A 27,642-nucleotide genomic window follows, 5' to 3' on the forward strand; every position below is an offset into this window, starting at 1 on the left:
GTGCGAACATTACGGAAGGCGAACTACTCGCTGTTGAGAGGAATGTTGTTACATGTATTGCCAAATGCATTGAGGATGGCTGACATAATTTTCAGCATTTATTGCAGTAATGTGGTATTTACAGGTAATCACGCTGTAACAGCAAGCGTTCTCAGAAATGATAAGTTCACAATGGTACATGTATCACATTGGAACAACCGAAATAAAATGTTCAAACGTACCTACGTTCTGTATTTTAATTTAAAAAACCTACCTGTTACCAACTGTTCATCTAAAATTGTGACCCATATGTTCGTGACTATTACAGCGCCATCCATCACAAAGCGGAAAAAGTGGTCCAACTAGTACATTCATATTTATTTACGTACTATACGAATATTTAATAAAAAATGGGGGTTCCTATTAAAAAAAACGCAGTTGATATCCGTTTGACCTATGGCAGCGCCATCTAGCGGGACAACCATAGCGGCATCTGGTTTCCCCCTTCAAGCTAAACAAGTTTCGTTCTTTGTAGTTTTTTCGTTTGACGCTTATTTCGTGAGATATTTGGCCTGATCACGATGAATGGACCACCCTGTAGAAGTGTATGGCTTGACTACTTATCATGAAATGCGAACAGTAGGTAACTTTCTCGGAACAATATATGTTTGGTCCCGATTTTATCAGTGATGCACACAGAAATTCTGAGTTTGCTGTAGTACAGTGCACTCTCTCTTCACAGTGTCTGTGCTCCACTGAACTTTGGTGATACCAATAAGAAGGGTAGAGTCACAAAATTGAGTTTCCCCCTTGTGACCGTCAGTGAAGAGTCTAAATCAGTCGTGGGTGTGTATCCTCGACAGTCGTCCTTCGCCCTAAATGTAACGTTTTGCGCATAAATAAACGAAAGAGTTATTTTTCGACTGGCGATGCATAACTAGAAGCAATAACAACCGCGTATTATTGAAGACTATCTGCGAAGACAAACTGAAAGCGGAACAGTCATATGAATATAGTTGTAGGGAAGGCAGAAACCGAGCTGAGAATCACTGGAAGAATCTGAATAAATGCACTTCATCAAACAGAGAAGTGGCTTGCAAAAAACATTGTTTGACCATTCGTTAAGTACGCATTAGCCGTCAGTCTCTGATCCTTGGTCAGTACGGCTGTAGCTGAGAGAGAGAGAGAGAAGATGCAAAGTAGAGCGGTGTATTTCATTAGGGGTTGGTTTATTAACAGTGACGTCATAATGGAGATGCCCGTCTAATGTCAGTGGCAGACGTTGAAAGTAAGTCCTAGTGAAGCACTTAGCCGTTTACTGTTGGAATTACGAGCTTGCGGCTTGCCGGCTTCCTGCACATATGAGAGCGAAATGACCATCACGGGAAAATCACAGAAATTACGGCTAATACGAGGGGTTTCGTATATTCATCCAAGCCGGCCGGTGTGGCCGTACGGTTCTAGGCGCTTCAGTCTGGAACCGCGTGACCGCTACGGTCGCAGGTTCGAATCCTGCCTCGGGCATGGACGTGTGTGATGTCCATAGGTTACTTAGGTTTAAGTAGTTCTAAGTTCTAGGAGACTGATGACCTTAGATGTCAAGTCCCATAGTACTCAGAGCCATTTGAACAATTTTTTTTTTGTTACTTTCATAAACACTTAGGACGACATAGCTGCTGCTCAGAATGCTTCTCTCAGGGACCTTACACATTCTCTTGGGTCTACTACTTGAGCCTCATGTGTGTCGATGCGTTTGGACAAATTTCCACAGTGAGGAAACTTCGATGTGTTACTGTGGACGTTTATAGTTATGTCTTTGTACCGAAGTAATACAGTACCGTAAGAAATGAGGAAAACAGTATGTATTACTTGTGCATAACAGTAAAACACATATGTGGTTCAATTCTTGGCACTCCTGATCGAATTTCCGGGTTGTGGTTCGCTTGGCGATGACAGTAGTTCCTTCATTGTACCAAAGTAAAATAGCACTTTGGAGAAAGCAAAAACTGTATTATTTACCAAAATACATTAACATTTCTTCCATAAGAATGCAAAACACATGTGGACGACTTATTGGCACTACTCATCTAACTTAGGGGTTAGGACAAACGCTGGTACGAGTACATTTGGCCTGACGTCAGACACGTGTGGTACGCTCCCACCTACTCCTCCTCCTCCTTGTCACAGTCAGCTTCTGAGTCTGCCACCGACAGACAGCATCAGTCACTTGCTACTGGCGACTGCCGCGCTTTTAATATCTGTTTTCCTATTCATTCAGGAAGGTCTCAGACAAGTCCAGACTCGCTGACATGAGCACGTCTGCATGCGAGGAACAGTTGACGCAATCTCAGGGTGTGCCATACACTGAAGCGCCAGAGAAACTGGTCTAGACATGCGTATTCGAATGCACAGATATGTAACTAGGCAGAATACGGCGCTGCAGTCGGCAACGCCTATATATGACGACAAGTGTGTGGTGCAGTTGTTAGATCGGTTACTGCTGCTGCAATGGCATCTTATCAAGATTTAAGTGAGTTTGAACGTACTGTTATAGTCAGCGCACGAGCTACGGGACACAGCATCTCCGAGGCAGCGATGAAGTGGAGTTTTTCCCGTACGACCGTTTCGCGAGTGTACTGTGAATATCAGGGATGCGGTAAAACATCAAATCTCCGACGTTGCTGCGGCCGGGGAAAGATCCTGCAAGAACGGAACCAATGAGGATTGAAGAGAATCGTTCGACGTGACAGAAGTGCAATCCTTCCGCAGACTGCTGCAGATTTCAATGCCGGGCCATCAACAAGTGCTAGCGTGCGAACCATTCGACGAAACATCATCGATATGGGCTTTTAGAGCCGAAGGCCCACTCGTGTACCCTTGATGACTGCATGACGCAAAGCTTTACGCCTCGCCTGGGCCCGTCAACACCGCTACAGTCTGGAGCCGAGCGACCGCTACGGTCGCAGGTTCGAATCCTGTCTCGGGCATGGATGTGTGTGATGTCCTTAGGTTAGTTAGGTTTAATTAGTTCTAAGTTCTAGGCGACTGATGACTTCAGAAGTTAAGTCGCATAGTGCTCAGAGCCATTTGAACCATTTGTCAACACCGACATTGGACTGTTGATGACTGGAAACACGTTACCTGGTCGGAGGAGTCTGGTTTCAAATTGTATCGAGTGGATCGACGTGTACGGGTATGGAGACAACCTCATGAGTCCATGGACCCTGCATGGCAGCAGGGCACTGTTCGAACTAGTGGAGGCTCTGTATTGGTGTGGGGTGTGTGTAGGTGGAGTGATGTGGGACCCCTCATACATCTACATACGACTGTGGCAAGTGACATGTACATAAGGATCCTGCCCGATCACCTACATCCATTTGTGTCCATTGTGCATTCCTACGGGCTTGGGCAGTCCAGCAGGACTACGCGACACGCCACACGTCCAGAATTGCTACAGAGTTGCTTCAGGAATAGTCATCTGAGTTTAAACACTTCCGCTGGCCATCAGACTCCCCAGACATGAACATTATTGAGCATATCTGGGATGCCTTGTAACGCGCTGTTGAGAAGAGATCTCCACCCCTTAGAACTCTTCTGAATTTATGGACAGCCCTGAAGGATTCATGATGTCAATTCCCTCGAGCTCTACTCAGACATTAGTCGACTCCATGCCACGTTGTGTTGCGTGCTTCCAGCGGCCCTAGACGATATTATGCAGGTGTACAACTTTGGCTCTTCACTGTATTTGACTGAGTTAGTCTAAATTCGACGCAAGAAGCTAATCGGGTACATGTGCATTTCTGTAATACACGTGCAATAACATACGACAAGTTGGGGCCTGCGCGAGACGTTCTTGTCTGAGCACGGGCAGCAGTCTTACCTGTCTCCCCCAGATGTCACGGGTGTGTTCCCATCCCACCCGTTCGCCTCCATCCTTGCCACACATGTTATGATTGTGAAAAAAAAAATTGCTGATCTGATCCATTATAAATGGTTTTTGAAAGCCTGCGACTGTGAAACAGTAGGTCTGTCTGTAAATAAATCTTCTGCTACTAGTCACGATTTTTTCTTTATTTTACTTTTCGCACGACGCGTTTGTGGAAATGATTCACATTTACAAGTGCCTTTTTTGCGTATTAAAAAATTCTATTGATATGAGGACAGTAACTGTTCTCGAAAGAACAGATACTGTTGATGACCGTGCACCTTTTCCCTGAAATAAATGATGACTAACTGAAACGCTCAGCTGCCGACAGGTTTTGTTGATATACATCGATGTGGACAGCTGAAAATGTGTGCCCCGACCGGAACTGGAACCCGGGATCTCCTGTTTACATGGCGGACGCTCTATCCATCTGAGCCACGGAGGACACAGATGAATAGCGCGACTGCAGGGACTTATCCCTTGCACGCTTCCCGTAAGACTCACATTCCCAACTGTCCACAATTCTACATATGTAATGTACCTTGGATGGGCAAATGTCTATAAGGTACATTACATATGTAGAATTGTGGACAGTTGGGAATGTGGGTCTCACGAGAAGCGTGCAAGGGATAAGTCCCTGCAGTCGCGCTATTCATCTGTGTCCTCGGTGGCTCAGATGGATAGAGCTTCTGCATTGTAAACAGGACATCCTGGATTCCAGTTCCGGTCGGGGCACACATTTTCAGCTGTCCACATCGAGGTATATCGACAAAACCTGTCGGCAGCTGAGGGTTTGTTAGTCATCATTCTATTGATGTTGCCAATGTGTGAGAGTCTGCTTCATTTCGTTGACTTTTAGTGCAATATATTAGAAACTCGCAATTTTTTAGTCGAGTATCGATTCTTTTGGTGAAGCTAGTGGCCATTAGAAAACTGTAAGTACAAATTCTTCTAAATTTCGCCACTAACTTCACCAAAAGAATCGATACCCAACTAAAAAATCGCGCGTTTCTTATATATTGCAGTAAAAGTCAACGAAATAAAGCAGACTCTCATACGTTGATAACATCAATAGAAATAGCTTAATAAAAAAAAAAAAATACCGCTGTTGAAAATGGGAATCATTTCCCGAAACGCGTCGTGCGAAAAGTGAAATAAAGAAAAAATCGTGACTACTAGCACAAGATTTATTTATAAACAAACCTAAAAACATTTTCGTTACACTTGTCGCGCCGAATATTGGTAAACCCTCTAATTTTCCAGCGAGATCCTCCGTCGCGTCTGTGAGTAACAAGTGAGTGTCGCAGCCTGCTAATTGGCTCCTCCTCCCGGCAGGCGCTCGGCCGGTATGGCAGCACCTGCGGCGGCGGCGGCGGCGGAGGAGGTGGCGGGGGCGGCGGCGGCGGCCCCCTGCAGAAGCTGCGCCTGCGGCGCGGCCGGCTGTGTGCCGTGCTGTCGCTCGTCTGCGTCTACCTGGCCGGCGTGCTGCTGCTCTCCTCCGTCTCCATCGACCCCCACTACTACTCCAACGTGAGTATATGCCGCCGCCATTACTCTGCGTGGTGTAGGATCTCAGACTCTCAGACTATCAGCAACTCCGAGGGCGAACTCTCTGTTCTGCATTGTTACTGGATTCCCTGAATCTCTCCAGGCGAATGCCGAGGTAGTTGCTGCCCTCAAGCAGCTCTAAAACGACGATCCTAATCCATAAGTGGCAACAGTCTTACATGATAATGGTGTGGGGATTGTAATTCGGTAAACTACTCGCCCAAACGCTGCCTACATCTCTCAACGTACAGGAGTGTGTTGTCCATAGATTGCACGTAAGATATTCACTACACGACATGCTGTTTTGTAACTAAACAAATGTCTAAACAAATGAAGGTGTTTCTACATCTACATCCATACTCCGCAAGCCACCTGACGGTGTGTGGCGGAGGGTACCTTCAGTACCTCTATCGGTTCTCCCTTCTATTCCAGTCTCGTATTGTTTGTGGAAAGAAGGATTGTCGGTATGCTTCTGTGTGGGCTCTAATCTCTCTGATTTTATCCTCGTGGTCTCTTCGCGAGATATACATAGGAGGGAGCAATATACTGCTTGACTCCTCGGTGAAGGTATGTTCTCGAAACTTTAACAAAAGCCCGTACCGAGCTACTGAGCGTCTCTCCTGCAGAGTCTTCCACTGGAGTATATCTATCATCTCCGTAACGCTTTCGCGATTACTAAATGATCCTGTAACGAAGCGCGCTGCTCTCCGTTGGATCTTCTCTATCTCTTCTATCAACCCTATCTGGTACGGATCCCACACTGCTGAGCAGTATTCAAGCAGTGGGCGAACAAGTGTACTGTGACCTACTTCCTTTGTTTTCGGATTGCATTTTCTTAGGATTCTTCCAATGAATCTCAGTCTGGCATTTGCTTTGCCGACGATCAACTTTATATGATCATTCCATTTGAAATTACTCCTAATGCCTACTCCCAGATAATTTATGGAATTAACTGCTTCCAGTTCCTGACCTGCTATTTTGTAACTAAATGATAAGGGATGTATCTTTCTATGTATTCGCAGCACATTACACTTGTCTACATTGAGATTCAATTGCCATTCCCTGCACCATGCGTCAATTCGCTGCAGATCCTCCTGCATTTGAGTACAATTTTCCATTGTTACAACCTCTCGATATACCACAGCACCATCCGCGAAAAGCCTCAGTGAACTTCCGATGTCACCCACAAGGTCATTTATGTATATTGTGAATAGCAACGGTCCTACGACACTCCCCTGCGCCACACCTGAAGTCACTCTTACTTCGGAAGACTTCTCTCCATTGAGAATGACATGCTGCGTTCTATAGTATTTATTCAGGGTGCAGGACAAGTAACACAGGAGCAACTTAAGGATGCTGTAATTTTTCTACTTCACAAAAAGCCAGACAGAAAAGATTCAAGAAAACAGTAGAGCTAATCTCTATAATGAACAAGATTCTCATTAAAATATGCTTTATCACAAAGAAACGACGCAGTGCTTATTTTGCAACTGAATATTTTAATTGTTTGTGCCAAATATGTTTCGCCTGTTCATGCTAGTCATCTTCAGTGGTCTATAACACACAGAAAAATATTTAAGTATACAAATTTGGATATGAGGTCTCTAAGCAGGTCACTTGTGTTTTTTACTTGCACTCATTTTATGCTGTGATCATTCATCCATTTGTCTTTCTCTTTGTACTAAATCCACACAGCACAAAACAAATATCACAATACAAAAGAAACAAAAATACTTTGACAGAAGAGGAATATAAGAGCCTCAGTTGAGTTATATATAAGTTAACTTTTACTACCACCAACGCTAAATATATTGGCATCACTGCAAGAAATGTTTAACGGCAGGTACAAAAAACATAGAAGTCTGCTGAAATGTGAATGTACCAACTCCATAAACGCTGAACGTTTAATAAAAAAAAAAAATCGCCACGCACTTGGAGCAAAACAGTTACGTCAGTCTTATATCAAAACAAAAGAAAGAGAATCGCCTCTCTACAGGAAGAACACTATACATAAATAAAAATGAAAAATATGCTCAATCGATAAAAGAGCGGTAGTAGAAGAACAATATTTAAACTAATTCACAGTTTACCATAGAAAAAGACACACACAGTCAGTGCCCCACCAGTCACCCTCTCTCTTCATCTGGACCCCAACGCCTCACTCCACTCTCACCCTCTACAGACCCCACGATCCCTCACTCAGCCCTAAAACGTCTGACAAAGAACATGTACAGTGTGCTGTACTACAAGTTATGTGCAAAGCAATGTTTAAATGTGACCTACCAACTGGAAGAAACCTGTACTATCTGCATTTAGCAAATGGTTCAAAAAAATTGTTCAAATGGCTCTGAGCACTATGGGACTTAACATCTATGGTCATCAGTCCCCTAGAACTTAGAACTGCTTAAACCTAACTAACCTAAGGACATCACACAACACCCAGTCGTCACGAGGCAGAGAAAATCACTGACCCCGCTGGGAATCGAACCCGGGAACCCGGGCGTGGGAATCGAGAACGCTGCCGCACGACCACGAACTGCGGACGCAAATGGTTCACAATGGATCTGAGCACTATGGGACTTAACATCAGAGGTCATCAGTCCCCTAGAACTTAGAACTACTTAAACCTAACTAAGCAAGGACATCACACACATCCATGACCGAGGCAGGATTCGAACCTGGGACCGTAGCGGTCGCGCGGTTCCAGACTGAAGTGCGTAGAAGCGCTCGGCCACTTCGGCCGGCCGCATTTAGCACATGTAAACATGTAGAACAAATGTATATATGATCAGGACACAAAATGAAAGTACCTATCACAACCATATAAACACACAAAAAAAGTTTTGCATCACCCCGGTTCCCAGAACTCCTGAAGACAGACGTTGACTGTCGATATCGTATCACAGACATAGTCCTTTTGACTGTTCACAGATGACACTAAACCCGCCCAAAGGTGTAAGCAACCATGAATGAGGAGCGCCTATTAGACGGAGAGGGTCCAACAGCCGGCCAGTTCCAGTCATTCCACCAGGAAGGAAGTTGCCTGTAGTTCAACCATTCGGAGACGGTCAAAACTGCGGTTCGACCGCATCCTCATTATTACTTTGCGCCAGGAAGGGCTCTCAACAAGTGAAGTGTCCTGGCGTCTCGGAATGAATCAAAGCGATCTTGTTCGGACATGGAGGTGATACAGAGAGACAGGAACTGTCAATGACATGCCTCGCTCAGACCCCGCCCAAGGGCTACTACTGCAGTGGATGACCGCTACCTACGGATTATGGTCGGAGGAAGCCTGACAGCAACGCCACCATGTTGAATGATGATTTTCGTGCAGCCACAGGATGTCGTGTTACGACTCAAACTGTGCACAATAGGCTGCATGATGCGCAACTTCACTGCCGACGTCCATGGCGTGGTCCATCTTTGCAACCACGACACCATGAAGCGCGGTACAGATGGGTCCAATAACATGCCGAATAGGCCGCTCAGGATTCTTCACTGAGAAGTGTCGCATATGTCTTCAACCAGACAATCATTGGAGACGTGTTGGGTGGCAACCCGGTCAGGCTGAACGCCTTAGACACACTGTCCAGCGATTGCAGCAAGGTGGAGGTTCCCCGCTGTTTTGGGATGGCATTATGTGCGGCGGACGTACGCCGCTGGTGGTCATGAAAGGCGCCGTAACGGCTGTACGATACGTGAATGCCATCCTCCTACCGATAGTGCAACCATGTCAGCAATGAGGCATTCGTCTTCATAGACGATAATTCCCGCGCCAATCGTGCACATCTTCTCAATGACTTCCTTGAGGATAACGACATCGCTCGACTAGAGTGGCCTGCATGTTCTGCATACATGAACCCTATCGAAATGCCTGGGATATGTTCAAAAGGGCTGTTTATGGACGACGTGACCTAGCAACTACTCTGAAACGCCGCTGAGAAGTGGGAAAATCAGTGGGTTCATGAATTTGTGGATGCCACGACGAATACAGGTACGCATCAGTGCAAGAGGACGTGCTACTGGGTATTAGAGGTACCGGTGTGTACAGCATTCTGGACCACCACCTCTGAAGGTCTCGCTGTGTGGTGGTACAGCATGCAATGTGTAGTTTTCATGAGCAATAAAAAGGGCGGAAATGATGTTTATGTTGATCTCTATTCCAATTTTCTGTAGAGGTTCCGGAGCGCTCGGAACCGAGGTGATGCAAAACTTATTTTGATGTGTGTATTTGTAAATAGAAATAGCTAGATTCAAATGAGCTGTCAAGAAGCAGTATAACTCTCATATTAAAACATGTATAATTAAATAATTTTCTTCTTATTATACAATACTGAAGATTCTTAGCATGAATAAATGTTTGGTATACGCAAATAAATTCAATTGTTAAAGGCAGAATTTTTCCTATCTGTATGAGAGTATAATGGAAGTAATAACTGAGCAGAAATGGTTGTTAATAATTAACAACACAAAGAAAATCATTGTTTATTAATCAAATGAACGAATTGGGCTGACTGTGTATGTGGACCATTTCAACAAAATCAGGGCAATGAGTATGAACTACCACTTCCTTTGAGATTTTTAGATTTCTAGAAACATTTTAAGTCAGTTTCATTATAATCTTTTCTTACAGTCCATGACAAATGAAGCATCAGTTCACTTTACTGAATAATATCTATAGCAATGTAACAGATTTGTGCTCTTTGCTACTGTGTTTATTAAGCATCTATAAATTCTGTTGTACACGAACATCAAAATTAACGTATAACTACGGGTGCAAGCTGGAAGTAAACCAGAGAATAATTTAAAGTGATTAAGCATAACTGAATTTATAAAAAGTTTGTGCCCTTCCTAGCAATTCGTTTTTGTCTGTAGACCTTCGTAGCTACATTTACGTTGAAAAGTGACATACTGCAATTAGTAAATTGCAGGTATGCCCACTGAGAATATGTTGTGACTAGGATAAGGCTCTTGACTGAGTTCTCCGTGATTCACTGAGATTCCAGGCCGAAGCTTTCCCACGCCACTGAGCACTGGCAAGTTGGCGTGCAGAGGTGAGTGGTAGCAAGCACAACGGGCGCCGCGATCTCAGCGCCCTCCCTGTGGGCCACTGAAGCACCAGCTGGCCGTCGGATGGATGACAGTGGTGGGCACGGGGCCCCGGCCGCCTCTCTGACCACTGCCCGGTCCCCAGCTTCTGCCGCCTCTCTGGGTCCGTCGCTTCCTTCTTGAACGCTGTGTTCCGCCTCCACTCTCCCGTTCCTGCCGCCATCGTTGGATAGCGGCGTCGCTCCCATTCATATGTCGAGCGATTCTCCGACTACTCCACCCGGCTTCTTTGAGCGCAGCTACACCCCCCTCAAATGCTGACGTCTGTATACAGGGTGAGTCACCTAACATTACCGCTGGATATATTTCGTAAACCACATCAAATACTGACGAACCGAATCCACAGACCGAACGTGAGGAGAGGGACTAGTGTAATTGTTTAATACACACCATAAAAAAATGCACGGAAGTATGTTTTTTAACACAAACCTACGTTTTTTTAAATGGAACCCCGTTATTTTTGTTAGCACATCTGAACATATAAACAAATACGTAATCAGTGCAGTTTGTTGCATTGTAACCTAAAGTTGACGCTTGAGTACCACTCCTCCCTGTTCGATCGTGTGTATCGGAGAGCATCGAATTACGTAGGGATCCAAAGGGAACGGTGATGGACCTTAGGTACAGAAGAGACTGGAACAGCACATTATGTCCACATGCTAACACCTTTTTATTGGTCTTTTTCACTGACGCACATGTACACATGTGAGCTACACGTACACACGTGATTTCCGTTTTCAATTACGGAGTGGAATAGTGTGTGTTCCGACATGTCAGCCCAATAGATGTTCAATGTGGTGGCCATCATTTGCTGCCCACAATTTCAATCTCTGGCGTAATGAATGTCGTACACGCCGCAGTACATCTGGTGTAATATCGCCGCAGGCTGCCACAATACGTTGTTTCATATCCTCTGGGGTTGTAGGCACATTCTCCTTTAACATTCTCCTTTAACGTACCCCACAGAAAGAATTCCAGAGGTGTAAGATCAGGAGAACTGGCTGGCCAATTTATGCGTCCTCCACGTCCGATGAAACTCCCGTCGAACATACTGTCAAGGATCAGCCTAGTGCCGGCCGAAGTGGCCGTGCGGTTCTAGGCGCTGCAGTCTGGAACCGCGAGACCGCTACGGTCGCAGGTTCGAATCCTGCCTCGGGCATGGATGTGTGTGATGTCCTTAGGTTAGTTAGGTTTAACTAGTTCTAAGTTCTAGGGGACTAATGACCTGAGAAGTTGAGTCCCATAGTGCTCAGAGCCATTTGAACCATTTCATCAGCCTAGTGTTAATTGCGGAATGTGTTGGTGCACCATCATGCTCATACCACATACGTCGACGCGTTTCCAGTGGGACATTTTCGAGCAACGTTGGCAGATCATTATGTAGAAACGCGATGTACGTTGCAGTTGTTTGGGCCCCTACAATGAAGTGAGGACCAATCAAGTGGTCGCCACTGATTCCGCACCATATATTTACAGTCCACGGTCGCTGTCGCTCTACCTGTCTGAGCCAGCGAGGATTGTCCACGGACTAGTAATGCATGTTCCGTAGATTCATTGCCCCGTGGTTTGTGAAACCCGCTTCATCGGTAAACAGGTAGAACTGCAACGCATTCTCTGTTAATGCCCATTGACAGAATTGCACTCGATGATTAAAGTCATCACCATGTAATTGCTGATGTAGCGACACATGAAACGGGTGAAAGCGGTGACGATGCAGTATGCGCATGACACTACTTTGACTCAGTCCACCGGCTCTCGCAATGTCCCGTGTACTCATGTGTGGGTTCGTGGCAACAGCAGCTAACACACCAACTGCACCCGCTTCTCCTGTGACGGGCCTGTTACGGACCCGTTTCCGTGCTACGATCATACCTGTTGCATACAGTTGGCGGTAGATGTTTGGCAATGTGCGGCACGTTGGATGCTCTCCGTCCGGGTACCGTTCTGCATACACCCTGCAGGCTTCAGCTGCATTTCGTGGACACTCGCCATAGATGAGTATCATCTCCGCCTTTTCAGACTTCGAATACACCATGTTCACAGTTCCTACAACACTACACTATCACAGACGTCTGGTAACACGGTGTACTACAGTTGGTCTGCGTGCGGAGACGAATGCAGAATAACAATAGCAGCAAGAGCTACATGCGGACACTGCGACAGCTAGACCAAACCACAACAGTGCACTACAGCCACACTCGTAAACACGGTCGTCATCGTAAACATGTCCCTGCAGATGCTGCTCGCCGACCGTGGCCCGTGTTTGTTACAACACGCAACTGAACGTCGGAGGTTTCAAGCGTCAACTTTAGGTTACAATATCTCCGGATGTAATTAACATTTTACAATGCAACAAACGGCACTGATTACGTATTTGTTTATATGTTCAGATGTGCTAACAAAACTAACGTGGTTCCACTTAAAAAAACGTAGGTTTGTGTTAAAAAACATACTTCCGTGCATTTTTGTATGGTTTGTATTAAACAATTTTTACACTAGCCCCTCTCCTCACGTTCGGTCTGTGGAATCGATTCGTCAGTAATTGATGTGGTTTACGAAATATATCCAGCGGTAACGTTAGGTGACTCACCCTGTATATTGTTCACGTGCCTGTCTGCGAGGCATAATTACTGTTCAGCTGAGCAAAAGAAATCAAATTCACAAAGACTCTATGCCCTGGTATCAACATGTTTACTATCCTTTCCGCGTACACAGTGAAACTGCGCTGCAGCGTCATGCATTCATCTATCGGCCGCAAAAGCTTACAATTTTCAATTTTCCGCCACTACATGTACGAATATAAATTTGTGACCAATTTGCATAACTCCTTTGTCGTTTTATCCCTCCGAAATTTGAGCTGACTTACTCAGCCAGTTATAGGCGGAAGTACAAATCAGCTCGGGATTTTTCGCAGCAACGAACTTTGTCACAGGTGAAAGACATGTTAAGTGGCATATAAAATGGTTCAAATGGCTCTGAGCACTATGGGACTTATCATCTATGGTCATCAGGCCCCTAGAAGTTAGAACAACATAAACCTAACTAGCCTAAGGACATCACACAACACCCAGTCATCACAAGGCAGAGAAAATCCCTAACCCCGCCGGGAATCGAACCCGGGAACCCGGGTGCGGGAAGTAAGTGACAGATAAAAATCCTAGGACTGGCCAGGGATCAAACCGGAGACCTCTGGATTTGCACCCTGGCACTTTAACACTTACCCCCTGAGACACACAATATAAACGTACTTAACGCATACGTAGTGTCATAATCATCTTCACACACTGCTGAGTGTTGTGACCCGCACGAAGCAAGCGTCTCCATCCTCGGCCGTTACCAACGTTTCTTAGGGCGTGCTGAAGAGACAGACTGGAGATCTTCTCGATTGTTTGATCCATCCACCTGCTCACTGATTTCCCCCTCGGTCTCATCCACTCGATCTTTGCCTCCACGATTATTTTTTCTAGCTTTTCTCAATCTCTATTCACAACACGGGCAAGGAAGTGTAGAAATTTTTAGTTGACGCAAGAAGGAATGAGATACTGAGTTGCTCTGTAAGTAACACGTTAGTTCTTCTTTCGGGCCATTTTGTGCGGAGCACCCTCCGCGAGGACCAAACCTCAAATAGGTCAATACGCTGCTTGTCGCTGGCCTTGAGGGTCCACATTTCGCAAAGAAGCCCGATCTCTGGGCAGTTCGTTACCACTCTGCCCCGTGAGACCTTGGTGAGCTGCCAAATAACTAGTCGCCGTCTTCATATCTCGTCTCCACAAACTCCCGAGTCGCAGACGGCTGAACCGGGATAGATGAAAGAGTGCAAACATTCACTTCCTTTAATCCACCTGTGAGTAGTACCTGTCAGTTGTACCTGTGCTCCTCGATCAGTTGTCACGAGTCTGCACTTGCTGAGATTGATGTGTAATGCAGTAACGTTCTTTAGGTTTTTTAGCAAACCAGCAAGTTCATCTTCACTGCTGGTGTCGACGTAGACGGTATTTATTCCACAGTTTGCGACACCTTACGTCCAACCATCGAAAGATTTTCTAATGAAATGTTTGGTATAGATGTCGTTCAGTTGGGGGGATCGGATACAACACTGTCTGATGCCTTTGGGCAAGTCAGAGTTCCAGCACGTGTCTTCACAGCTACAAAGTGATTTTAGTGTAGACGTGTCATCAGTGATATCAAGTGTGGTGGTACATGAACTCTACAAACAACTGCCTTGTAATACTGCAGTATTACAGCCATTCAGTGACAACTTCAACCATCAACTTTTCTCCGATGATCTCCCAGGTTTTCTTCCGTGATGGAAGATTAATGGCGTCGTTTCGGGTGATCTCCCGCGTCGTTCGTTCCGTTTCTCCAACAGTGGTTGTAGTTCTGGCAGTGAGTACGTGTAACAGCAAAACTCTCTCCATCTGTTGGAGACAGCTGGCTCAGTCGTCAAAATATTGTGCAGAAAAATGCAGAAAAATGGAAACTACAACCCGAAACAACACCGTTGAATTTTGCATCAGCTTGCTCCATTCTTCGCTTGGCATGTCGGCTCTGTAGGCGTCAAGCAACGGTAGCGGAGGCAGTAACAGCAATTTTACGTTGGTCTTCGTAAGAGGTACATCTACACCTACATTTATACTCCGCAAGCCACCCAACGGTGTCATTACCTCCCTTTTCTGTTCCAGTCGCGTATGGTTCGCGGGAAGAACGACTGCCGGAAAACCTCCGTGCGCGCTCGAATCTCTCTAATTTTACATTCGTGATCTCCTCGGGAGGTATAAGTAGGGGGAAGCAATATATTCGACACCTCATCCAGAAACGCACCCTCTCGAAACCTGGACAGCAAGCTACACCGCGATGCAGAGCGCCTCTCTTGCAGAGTCTGCCACTTGAGTTTGTTAAACATCTCCGTAACGCTATCACGGTTACCAAATAACCCTGTGACGAAACGCGCCGCTCTTCTTTGGGTCTTCGCCATCTCCTCTGTCAACCCGACCTGGTACGGATCCCACACTGATGAGCAATACTCAAGTATAGGTCGAAAGAGTGTTTTGTAAGCCACCTATTATGTTGATGGACTACATTTTCTGAGGACTCTCCCAATGAATCTCAATCTGGCACCCGCCTTACCAATAATTAATTTTATATGATCACTCCACTTCAAATCGTTCCGTACGCATACTCCCAGATATTTTACAGAAGTAACTGCTACCAGTGTTTGTTCCGCTATCATATAATCATACAATAAAGGATCCTTCTTTCTATGTATTCGCAATACATTACATTTGTCTATGTTAAGGGTCAGTTGCCACTTCATGCACCAAGTGCCTATCCGCTGCTGATCTTCCTGCATTTCGCGACAAATTTTCTAATGCTGCAATGTCTCTGTATACTACAGCATACTGTAAAGTCACTAAAGGTGTTTCCTGCTTTAGTTACGGTATTTGGCACATAAAGTTACACGTTATTACGGCAGGCCAAGTAACTTTTTTTCTTATTGCCGCGCTACACTTCAAAGTAATGCAGATACATTACAGAATTTTTCAAAATCGTCACCGAGTCTCCGTGAGCAACGGCTGGTGCGTTCTACCAGTCGTCCAGTTCCTCGACGACAGGAATCGAGCTCCTGGCCACGGAGTCGCTCGAGAGCTGCTGTCTGGCCGATTAACACCACCCTCGCCTGTGTGGACTTGTCCAGACTGTTGGCGCCATTCAACTACAGCTGCAGGCGGCATTGGCATTTGCTCATGTACTGCCAGAATCTGTGTCCACTCCAGGCGTTTCGCCCCCAACATTCGTACTGTACCGCCTGCTTCACGTCTGGAGTACGTTTACGCCTCCAGTTGCCGGGCCGTTCCTTTCTCACTCCGTGACGCCCCTGTTATCCGAACCGCAGCGGAACTGTGTCCGCGGGAAACCCAGAAGATGTTGTCTCCTCTGACAATGCGGACCTCTTGTTGCGCAGTGGTCACAGCGTGGGGCGACACGTGTGAGTTACTGTCTGAATGAAGTCCGTAAGTATGTCGCTGTACCGCGTAGGAATTTTCGCTCGACGGAAGATCCACTAGCTGGTACAGCATTACGTGCGGTGACGGTACTTTTTTTTCACCAGCTGCTTATTTTTTTTGACCCACCGTCTAATCTCTTATGGCGGGTCTTATGTTGGAACTCGGCCGCTGTGACTGGGTCCGGGGTCCGCAGTGACTGAGAGTGACACCACACCGGCTCCCGTCCCCACCCACACCGTTGCCCGTGTCCAGCCACGTGGAGGCGGGCTCAATTTGTTTACGTCCATTTCATATCTTTTTTTTTTGGTGCAGCATTACAAAAACTTATAACTAATACAAAATCAAGTGAGATATTAATAAACAAAACTAAATTAAATATTTAGCATGAAGGAAGGAAGAGAATTGAATAGAGAAGAGGTAGGTATAATATTGCCCGTCACCTGGTTGTGGGCGGCGGCCCGGGTCTTGGAATGACCCTCAAGACGCTGGCCATCGCTCACCATGCCTTTAACATCTACCATCCTAAAAACTAACTTAACTAGAAGAGATTAGGGTACGTTAAAGCTAGAAACTAAGACCTCCATGTCCAGCGTGCTAAACTATTTACGATATACAATAGAGAGGTAACTGATTTTGTGCTTGGCCCAAAGTCGCTAATGAAAGGGTTTTTGTGGTAATAGTAATAAAGGTAATGACACTAACGGTTTGTGTTGAGCCTACAGGGCTCCTAGTAGAGTACATCAGGCGCAAGCACCTCACGGCCCCGCCGACAGCACAACCTGGACTGTGGTTTTCCCCGATCTACTATAGGTATCCGTCGGGTTGGGCTCAAAAGAGAGGAACCACAATTAAGATCCTTCCATCCAGACTGTGCGCTGCCTCTTAACGGAAGGCGTAGGTCCCTTGAAGTTGTACCTAGCTTTAATCTCTTACTAGACATGGACGTACTGTTAACTATTTACATATAAGGTGGAATCTGGTTTTAGGATTGTGTGTGACTTGTGCACCTCTTGTCTGTTGTTCCAGACTGTTCTTTGAAGTGGACTTGGTTGACACTATGGATCATCCGCGCTGGACGCTTCAATATCTGTGTTGGTGCCCTGGTCTGTATCTGTTTCTTCTTCATCACTCGTGGTGCTAATCATATCTGTGTCATCCTGGGCATCGTGATGTCTGTTTGGACCGACTTGCCTTCGGTAGGGTCTGTTGCGCACGTATTCTATTTGTTGGATCTTCGAGATTTCGTCAGTTAGTTTGTTGAGTTCAGTCCACCTTTCCGGGTCGCGTATTATGGCGTGTAGTTCGTTCTGTGTGTTCAGGCGATTTGTGTGTACTGTGTGTCTTGCGTTCGTGCGTTGTCCGCAGAAGAAGACAGTATGTTTAGGGCAACCTTCTTCCCCGCATGTGCATCTATTAGTCTGCTGCAGACTCACGCGGTACAGGTGCGTGGGATAAGGGCCATGTCCTGTGATGAAATGTACCATACCGCGGCTGGGATCGATATGTTTTAGTTTTAGTCTTTCCCGGATGTCAGGGAAGAAGTTGTATACACGGCTGCCCTTATCGCTGTTGGCCCACTCGCTCTGTCAGGTATCCACTCGCCACGCTCTGAGTTGGCGTGTTGTCTCAATCGGTACACCAGTGATCTGCCGAACCTGGTCTATTCTCCCCATCCTAAGCCAATACATTGCTGCGCGGTACCTGATGGTGATATCTATGGGGAAGATTCCCATGACGACACATAGTACGTCATTTGATGTTGTGTTGAATGCCCCTGTTAGTGGAAGTAGAACACTTCTTTGCCCTCGACGTACAATGGTTCTGTTGGTTGAGAGATTTAACCTGTGGGCCCACGTACTGGCAGCAAAGCATAGTACTGACTCGAAGAGAGCGCAATGGTATGTTCGTGTCACTGACAGGGGTAGTCTGAATTGTTCCGAATTTGGCCTAGCCAGTTTGTTTAGTATCTTTTCTGCTTTATGTGTGGATATACGCATGTGTTCGTGGAAGTTCAGTCGTTCATCAATGTATACTCCTAGATAGCGTGTGACTGCTAGTCTTTTTATGTTTGTGTCCCCGATTTTGACTATTGGGTTCCTGCGCGGGATACCCTTTAGCAATGTATAAGTTGTTTTGTTTCCTGCTATCTTTCATTTATTATCTGCGTACCATTGGGTTACTGTCCGAAGTGTTCCATTGGCTCTTTCTTCTAGCTGGGCACGGTTGTTTGCTGAAACTACGACGAGTAGATCATCAGCATAAGCGACAACTCCATCTGTCAAGATGTGCTCCTCTAGTAACTGTAAGGAGCGGTTCTATAACTATGTCCCAAAAGATGGGGCCGCAGATCGACCCTTGTGGACAGCCTTTTGTAATTCGTTTAGTCACTTTCTGGATGTCCATTTGCCAAACGACCGTTCTGTCTCTGCAATAGTCCATGAAACTATTATACAGAGACTCCGGTACCTGCAGGTGTCTGAGCCTCTTGAACAAGGCCGGCCACCAGAGGTCGTCGAAGGCACATGAGATGTCTATCATAATTGCAAGTGTGTATTTGGAGGATGCACTGCTGGGAGTACCGCCTAGTGAACTGCACGTGCGCAACTGTGACGCCCCCCGGCAGACGCCGTGCTCGACATGTAGCCGCGCCGTCTTTTGCAGGGGTTCGCACACAGCCTGCGAGGAGGCGTCGGCGGGCGGCACCTGGGCAGCATCGAGATGCCGGCGGGCGTGGGGGCGGCCGCCAGGGGGCAGGCCGGGGGCGGCGGCGTGGGCGGCGCGGGGCGGCGGGCGCGCAGCCGCCTCCACTGGTGCCGCCCCCTGCACTTCCTCAGCCCCCCGGGGCCCGTCGTGGCGCTCGTGTCGTTCCCCGGCAGCGGCAACACCTGGCTTCGTTACCTGCTGCAGCAGGCCACAGGTGAGCGCAGGGCAGCCACCTTCACGCACTCCGTAATGTCGACTGCCTTCTCCTCCGAGGCCTACAAATCATTCCAGAGTTCTACCCACCCTACCTCTTCCACTCCAAATAACGGCTGCAGACACTCCCTTCCCCGCATAACTGCAACTCTACCATCGTGATACAGTCTCTTACCCTCCACAATACAGTATCTTCCCCGCATATTAGTTGCTCTCCTATCACAGCTGCATCACAGTGTCTTATTAGAAAATGTTTCCAGGAGCTCTTAGAACCAACACGCCCGTGGTATTCGAGATTACACACATTACAAGTATCTCACCAAGCTTCAGCCAGTCGTTTTTGTTCCTTCTAATGTATTTGTAAGTGTATTATTGTTTTAAATGTATTATTGTTTTCCTCAAAGGCTGCAGTGCAGTCTGAGGGTATGTGAACAACACATAAATAAAAAAAATAGAAAGAACAGTTAAGTGGAAGTTCTAACAACCCTACCACAACAAAGGTCAAAAATTAATTATGATTGTAGTGTTGCTCACGCTGCTAAATATTGCAACAAAGTTATATTATGTGGCAGGTGTCAGTAGAGCACAGTTAATAAAGTCATTTCATGAAATAATGGATAAACTAGGTACTCAAGAAATGGTTCAAATGGCTCTGAGCACTATGGGACTCAACATCTGTGGTCATCAGTCGCCTAGAACTTTGAACTACTTAAACCTAACTAACCTAAGGACATCACACACATCCATGCCCGAGGCAGGATTCGAACCTGCGACCGTAGCGGTCACGCGGTTCCAGACTGAAGCGCCTTTAACCGCACGGCCACACCGGCCGGCAAACTAGGTACTCATCTTTTCGTATTTCCCACGCTGGTCTCGTTGTGAACTCATGGGTCAATCGTCGAAAATCTAGGTAGTGATGATTCCTAGCTCGGATGCAAAGAGGCCTAGGTGTTATTCTGCGATATTCAGAAGCATTGTAGATGTGTTTCATAAACCATTCTTGAAGATTAAACTTTTGCAAGTTAGGACAATGGTGATGTAAAAAAGTAATCAGCACTCCGAATTTAAGTTACACTTCTTTTTTGTTACTTTTGTTGCAACATCACTTCGCAATATAAAACATACTTGAAAATATCTTCCTCACTGTTAAAGTTCACATTTCATAAACTGACTACAGTTTGCGTCCTTTCAACATGACGACCAAAACTTGACTCTAATGACCGCTTACGCGCCCAAAAATCAGAGTTACAAGTACGTCAAAGACCATAGTGACAAAAGAAAGAATTCACATAAGAATAATATCATTGCAATATAAACATATCGATGTATCAAAGTACCTCTACATTAATGAAATGAAATCTGAATGTTGTCACAGAAATATGTTAATTATTTTACAGAAACACAGTAGAATATTGCTGGTATCGAGAGGTTGAGGTGAGGTGCCGCAATGGTTACGTAATTCAAGTACCATTACAAGGTTCATATGACTACCATGTGAAAAACCCTCGAACGAAGGGGACACGTGTCCCCAATCGACGACAAAGGGCCGAACGTCTCCACCGTCAATGACAACGAACCCCTTGAGTGCGAGCTCGCTAAATGCCGTTGATGTTTCCGACACTCGACGCCCCACATATCGTCCGCCATGCAACCACAACATTGGCTGCTAATGGCAACCAAGGGCGCGAGTGGAGACATCCAATGGTGAGCACATCATGAGGCTACGTAGCGTAGTTGAGCTGCTTAGTGGACGAATGACTCACAGCAGGGTTACAGTGCTAGTGGTGTTGACACAAAGCAGAGCAATGGCAACGATAAACAGCTGCCGAAGTTGAGATTTCGTCAGAAACGATCCCAAAGAATTTCGCAGAGGGAAAGAAGTGGCATATGAAATGTTAGCGTTTGTGCACGGTGAGACAGTGGAATGTGTGCGCTCGGCTGTGCGGGCAATGTACATCAGCACTACAATGATGACGATACGTGCATGATTGTCACCTGCCATGTTAGACGTATCAAACTGCGCGAGACGTAGATTACAGTGATTTCAAGGTAAGCAGTGGATGGTTGCCTATCTTGAAACAGTGCTACAGAATTCGAAGACCTAAGCTAACGCAGTTTTCAGACAATGCGTCAAGCTGGCGATGCACAGCAAAGTGCAGAATCGGCCCCAAAAATTTGTAGCAGAGGTAAACAAACTTATTCCACCGTTCAGTAAGGTATTTGTTTGCAACTCCGACCAATCAGGATTTTAAGAGAAAATACATATCAAAGAAACCCTGGAAATTAGAGGTACCAAGAGAGTTGCATCAAGATCAACTAACAACAATGCCGTAACGCATTCGTACACAATTATGTCAACCGTTAATCTGCATCGTAAATTGGCTGAAAAGTTATTGTGCAGCGAGAAGTTAGGGGGTGCTTTGCCCCCCCCTGCGATTCTTCCGTGGAGGCGTGATCTTGCAAGGGTAGTAGGGCATATTTACGTCGCAGCAAGAAAGGCAGGGAAAATGGGCGTAAGGGAACTACAACTACGGTATGAGCACCGCTTTTGGCGAATAGCTGGTCAAAATAACTTGCCTTTTTCTTGGGTCATGGTCTGTGTATAAAAATCATACCCATTTAGAGCAAACAATCCCTCGTGAAGAGTGCGTGATATCGTAGCCATACCATCTGGAACCACTCAACGAATTTAGCCTCTGGTTGTTTAATTTTTTACGTGCCTATAAAACATATTATCGCTTTATCTGAAACTACACCTTAAAAGATAGCCAGTTTCACGGTAAGGTCCACGACAGAATGTTTCGCATTCGGTTGCATTCCATCACATCCAGTTAGTTCTCATCACTCCGTTACATCAATATGATTTCATTTGAATTGTTGGAAATGCCGTATGGTTAGGGCCTCGTCGGGTAGACCGTTCACCTGGTGCAAGTCTTTCGAGTTGACGTCATTTCGGCGACTTGCGCGTCGCTGGGGATGACATAATGATGATTAGGACAATACAACACCCAGTCCCTGAGCGGAGAAAATTTCCGACCCAGCCGGGAATGGAACCCGGGCCGTTAAATATGACATTCCTAAGCGCTAATCGCTTAGTTACCAGGGGCGGAAATTTGCATTGTTGAAGAGTGGATAGCTACCTGCCGGCGGGTGGGCCGAGCGGTTAAAGGCGCTACAGTCTGGAACAGCACGACCGCTACGGTCGCAGGTTCGAATCCTGCCTCGGGCATGGATGTGTGTGATGTCCTTAGGTTAGTTAGGTTTAAGTCGTTCTAAGTTCTAGGGGACTTATGACCACAGCAGTTGAGTCCCATAGTGCTCAGAGCCATTTGAACCATTTGATAGCTACCTGAGCGTCTCGCTCGATTTGTAACTCCCGACGAGTTCGCCTTCGATCTTGATGCCCTGAACCTTTGTGGTCACTCTGGCTCGCCATTTTTCATTCGATATTTACGGTGCAAGTTAATTGTTTGTTTGGAACATTACTTGAATATCCATTTTGTGAAGTAAAGATTGATCTCTGCACCTCCCGGGCACTCATTTTCTGTCGCCCTCCTGATGCACATGGTGAGTCATTAGCAACTAATATTTTTCCTGTCATAATTACTAACACAACACTTTCAAATCAGTCTTACGAAAGACTGAACTTGCGACCTCGTGAGGAATTAGTTTGTCACAGGCTCACATTCGCACGTTTACGAAGATAGCTGACGTAACTGCGAAACGTCTTGCAGCCAGTGGATCGAAAACGGTCCCAAACAGCGTTACACGGGTACCCGACCATGCGAGTGTCAGCGTCTGATAGATGACGACGTTGTTGCTGACGCTCGGGACTTGACGACTGCTGCAGCATGATAGGAAATAATAAATAGTCCTACAAGCATTAAAATAAACAGGTGACAATTCTCTAAACAGATGACAGTTCTCTAAACAGCACACACACGCACACACACACACACACACACACACACACACACACACACACACACACACACACACACACTACTCTACAGTATCAGTTTACTCGTTCTTTCTAAAAATTTTGATAAAAGTGATAAAGTAAAAAAGTCAACATCGTCATTTCAGCATATTCATTTTCTTCTCCTCCTCCTCATCTTCTTGGAGCAGCGTTAACTGCACGCAGAATCTTATTCGCGCTGTTGGGGTCTGGTACCCACCTCACCCATGTCCCGCTCCCTTACAGCACACCTCTGACAGTCATTGTTATGCAGGAGTGTGTTTCCGTTTCTGTTCTGCATTACTTTCCTAGCCCTCCTTCGATTTGTGTGACGTGTTGTGGACAAGCTCGTGACATTATCTTAAATGAAATTACAATGAAATCCAGACCATTAGCTGCTTACAAACGTTGATAAATATCAACGGGGACAGTTGAAAATGTGTGCCCCGACGGGGACTCGAACATGGGACCTCCTGCTTACATTGCAGACGCTCTATCCGACTGAGCCATCGAGGACACAGAGGTTAATGCGACTGCAGGGCACGCTCCCCGTGAGACCCACACTTCCTACTTACTGTCCACACAATACATTCGTAGTGCCCCTGCCCACTATACTCATTATTCGCGGCAGATAATCTACCGATTCCCGTAAGAGTTTGAGCAATGTTAGTGCATCCACACTGAAGAACGTCAATCGACGGTAACCCTTATCTATATGAAGATGGTACCTGTTCTTTCGGACATGTCTGAAAGAACAGATACCATCTTCATATATTATCTTAAATGTGTCGGCCATACCGGTACGTGGTATTAGACCTCAGGTACCTGCAATATGAAACCTGCTGTACACAGAACAGGTACTGAGTTTTGATTGAAGAGAAGCATTCTCTCGAAATACCATGATCCTAGTTTTTCCTGTTAAGATATATGATTTAAAAACGTAAGATATTAAAAATTTGTTTTTATTTGATAATGTTGCTTGCGAAATATATTCCCAATCTGCGAATACGCTATTACACCAGCTCTGTGGTGTACTATAGAGGTACGAAAATTTGTACCGTGACGGCTTAACGACTTCGGCTATCCGTGCACGCCTCGCGGATCGATCGGAATTTCCGTATGACTTTATGTCTACATCCCATAGTGATGATAGTCTATGATGTACAGAAGTTTGGATCGAGGCGTGAGGCATGCACGAATAGCCGAAGTGGTTAAGACGACCTCTCGCGACAAATGGCTAATCCGGGTTCGAGTCCCAGTCCAGTACAGATTTTCGTGTCTCTTTAGTACACCCCAGAGCTGATGTAACATCGTCCTCGCAATTTGCGAGTACATTTGACGACTTAATACGACTGTGGGTGGTCAGCATTGTCGACACGCACCCATTAATGAAGGACTTCTGCATCGTTCTGTGCAGATACTGCTTGGGCCGAGTTGTTACTTGTGTGTCAAAAGCGGCCAGTATTCAGTGGTGCGTGCTGTCGTCCTGTGGACTCTCACGTCTTGTTGGTCGTATTTGTGCCTGAGTACTCAGTCCTCAGAGTATGGTGCTTGCCACTCCTTCCCCGTGTGACAGAATTACAAGTCATCAGCAAACCGCAAGATATTTATTTCTTCTCCATGAACTTTAATTTCGTTTTCAAATTCCCTAATCTGTTTACCTCACTAGTTGTTCAGCGTACAGACTCAATAACGTCATGGAGAAGCTATACATCCCCCCCCCCCCTCCCACCTCTCTGTCAGTACCTTCTCAAGTACTGCTTCCCTTTCACGCCCTTGGACTGTGACTGCAGTCTGGTTTCTTTCCGCTCCGTATAATTACTCCTGGTACCTTCAGAGTTTCGAAGCGTGTAATCCTATCAACATTGTCAAAAGCTTTGTCTACGTGTAGAAATGATGTAAACGTAAGATTACCTTTTTTCAAGCTATCTTCTAAGATAGGTCGCAGAGTCAATGTGCCTTTGCCTCTTCCTTCCTTTCTCCGGAACACAGTATGTTATTACTCTGAAGAAGGTTTCTGCTCTCTCAGTTACGCTAAACAGCTGCTGTTTCTTCGTCGGTAGTACAATACTTACTTTATTACACTGATAACTGCCAAAGAAAACTGATACCTGCTTTTTAACATTAGTTTACACCACGCTACACTACTAGTAGCTATGGTGCTCTAATGCTTGCCGTTTAAGGTTACAGAATATTTTAATCCTTGAAATTAGATATATGGGTAACTTGTACGAGGGGTAATGATGTACATGTTTAATTTTCTTTTGAAATGATACTTATTTCCAATTCATTATTTATGTTAGATGGTAGTTTTCTCTCTTTGCTCAGCCGGAGAGGAGAGGGGGTTTGTTCTCCAACGAGCTGCCGTTGAGGTCTTCACCGTAACTGTGGCCAGGGACACTTGCGAGGTACCACCAGCTGGGGCGCGTCACCTGGAGCGACAGCTCCTACACTTACGCTCTGCAACCCCGAAACTGCAGTGCCACGCCTCTTGACACGGCGTTCTTCTATTGTACGTCATTGTATTTCGCTCTGTGGAACTCAAACGTGTATATTTTGTAATGGAAACCATGAACCCTATATTCAGCACCACGGAAATTAAAATATCCTGTGCTGCCTCTCCTGCTCCCAGTCGGCCGGTTTGACATTCTACCCCCTTCAAAAAACTCACAATTAGTACCGGGAGAATAAGAATTCTTGAGAGGGGATGGGTGGTGGGGGGGGGGGGGGGGGGCACGACGACCACGCCGGGATCATCCGAATGGGACGGATATCGGTAAATGTGACGTACTTGTAGAGACAAACAAATGATTACAGTTTCAGAAAAACTGGATGACTTTCAGAAAAATTGACTGATTTATTAAAGACAAAGGACCCCACAAAGAGAGGAAATCAACAACGCGTTGATCGTTCTCTGAGCCTTATGCAACCAGTTATTGCACCTGGCATTCATTGAGTGAGTTGTTGGGTGTCCTCCTGAGGCATATCGTGCCATATTCTGTCCAACTGGCGCGTCAGATCGTCCAATTGGCGAGCTGGCTGTAGGACCCTGCCCATAATGGTCCAAATGGTCCAATGAGGAGACATCCGACGACGTCGCTGGCCAAGGTAGGATTTGGTCAGGACGAAGACGAGCAGCAGTAGACTCCCGCCGTGTGCGGCCAACCGTTATCTTGCTGAAACGTAAACCCAGGACGGCTTGCGGTGAAGGGCGACAAACCGGGGCGTAGAATATCGTCGACGAACTACTGTGCTGTAAGAAAACAAATGCCACCCCAAAGCGTTCACTGCTGGTGGTCGGCCCGTACAGTGGACGACAGTGAGGCTCGCATCCTCCAGCTATCCAGCACGTCTCCAGACACACCTTCGCCGTGGAATCTCATGGACTGGAGTAGAATTGTCTTCAGTGACGGTCCCGCTTCGAACTGGGCCCCGATGGCCAGCGAATTGCTGGAGTTTCTGAAACCGAGTGAAAGTTACCTAAATATACCGAAACCTTTATGTTCTGCCATCAGTCGACATCACTTATGCGTAAAACTCTGCACGTGAGTAGAATCAATGTTTCACGGTTAAGGAATCTATAGGCAGCAGAGGCGTAAGCCGCCGGACAAGGAGTGCCTCGCAAGAGATACTTGTTGTTGTTGTTGATGTTGTTGTTGTTGTTGTTGTTGTGGTCTTCAGTCCTGAGACTGGTTTGATGCAGCTCTCCATGCTACTCTATCCTGTGGCAGCTTCTTTATCTCCCAGTACCTACTGCAGCCTACATCCTTCTGAATCTGCTTCGTGTATTCGTCTCTTGGTCTTCCTCTACGGTCTTTACCCTCCACGCTGCCCTCCAATACTAAATTGGTCATCCCTCGATGTCCCAGAACAGAAAAAAAACACAAAAAAATAAAGTTGTTATATTAACTTAAGTATGTTGTTAAATTAACCTAATTATGTCATGTATTGGAAAATTCGACTCGTTCCACATCATTACGAAATATCGTATTCATGATCCATGGAACTAGTATTAATCTAATCTAATCTCTAATCTAATCTGTCCTACCAATCGATCCCTTCTTCTAGTCAAGTTGTGCCACAAACTCCTCTTCTCCCCAATCCTATTCAATACCTCCTCTATTCTCTTCTTGTCTGACATTCCACGCCCCGATCCGTAGAACGCCAGTTTTCTTTCTCCTGATAACGACGTCCTCGAGATA

General features: G+C 46.0%; 1 protein-coding gene across 1 annotated transcript in view; it reads left to right on the plus strand.

Moving 5' to 3' along the window:
- LOC124711497 (WSCD family member AAEL009094-like) overlaps nt 1–27,642 on the plus strand; it is a 181,454-nt gene that overhangs the window by 95,130 nt on the left and 58,682 nt on the right. The window contains exons 2-5 of the mRNA XM_047241610.1: nt 5,240–5,434; nt 9,055–9,064; nt 13,494–13,504; nt 19,321–19,483. Coding sequence (XP_047097566.1) covers nt 5,240–5,434; nt 9,055–9,064; nt 13,494–13,504; nt 19,321–19,483 — 379 coding nt within the window. The remainder of the gene's footprint in view (nt 1–5,239; nt 5,435–9,054; nt 9,065–13,493; nt 13,505–19,320; nt 19,484–27,642) is intronic.

Source organism: Schistocerca piceifrons, chromosome 8 (genome assembly GCF_021461385.2).
Source record: "Schistocerca piceifrons isolate TAMUIC-IGC-003096 chromosome 8, iqSchPice1.1, whole genome shotgun sequence".
Taxonomy (NCBI): Eukaryota; Metazoa; Arthropoda; class Insecta; order Orthoptera; family Acrididae; genus Schistocerca; species Schistocerca piceifrons.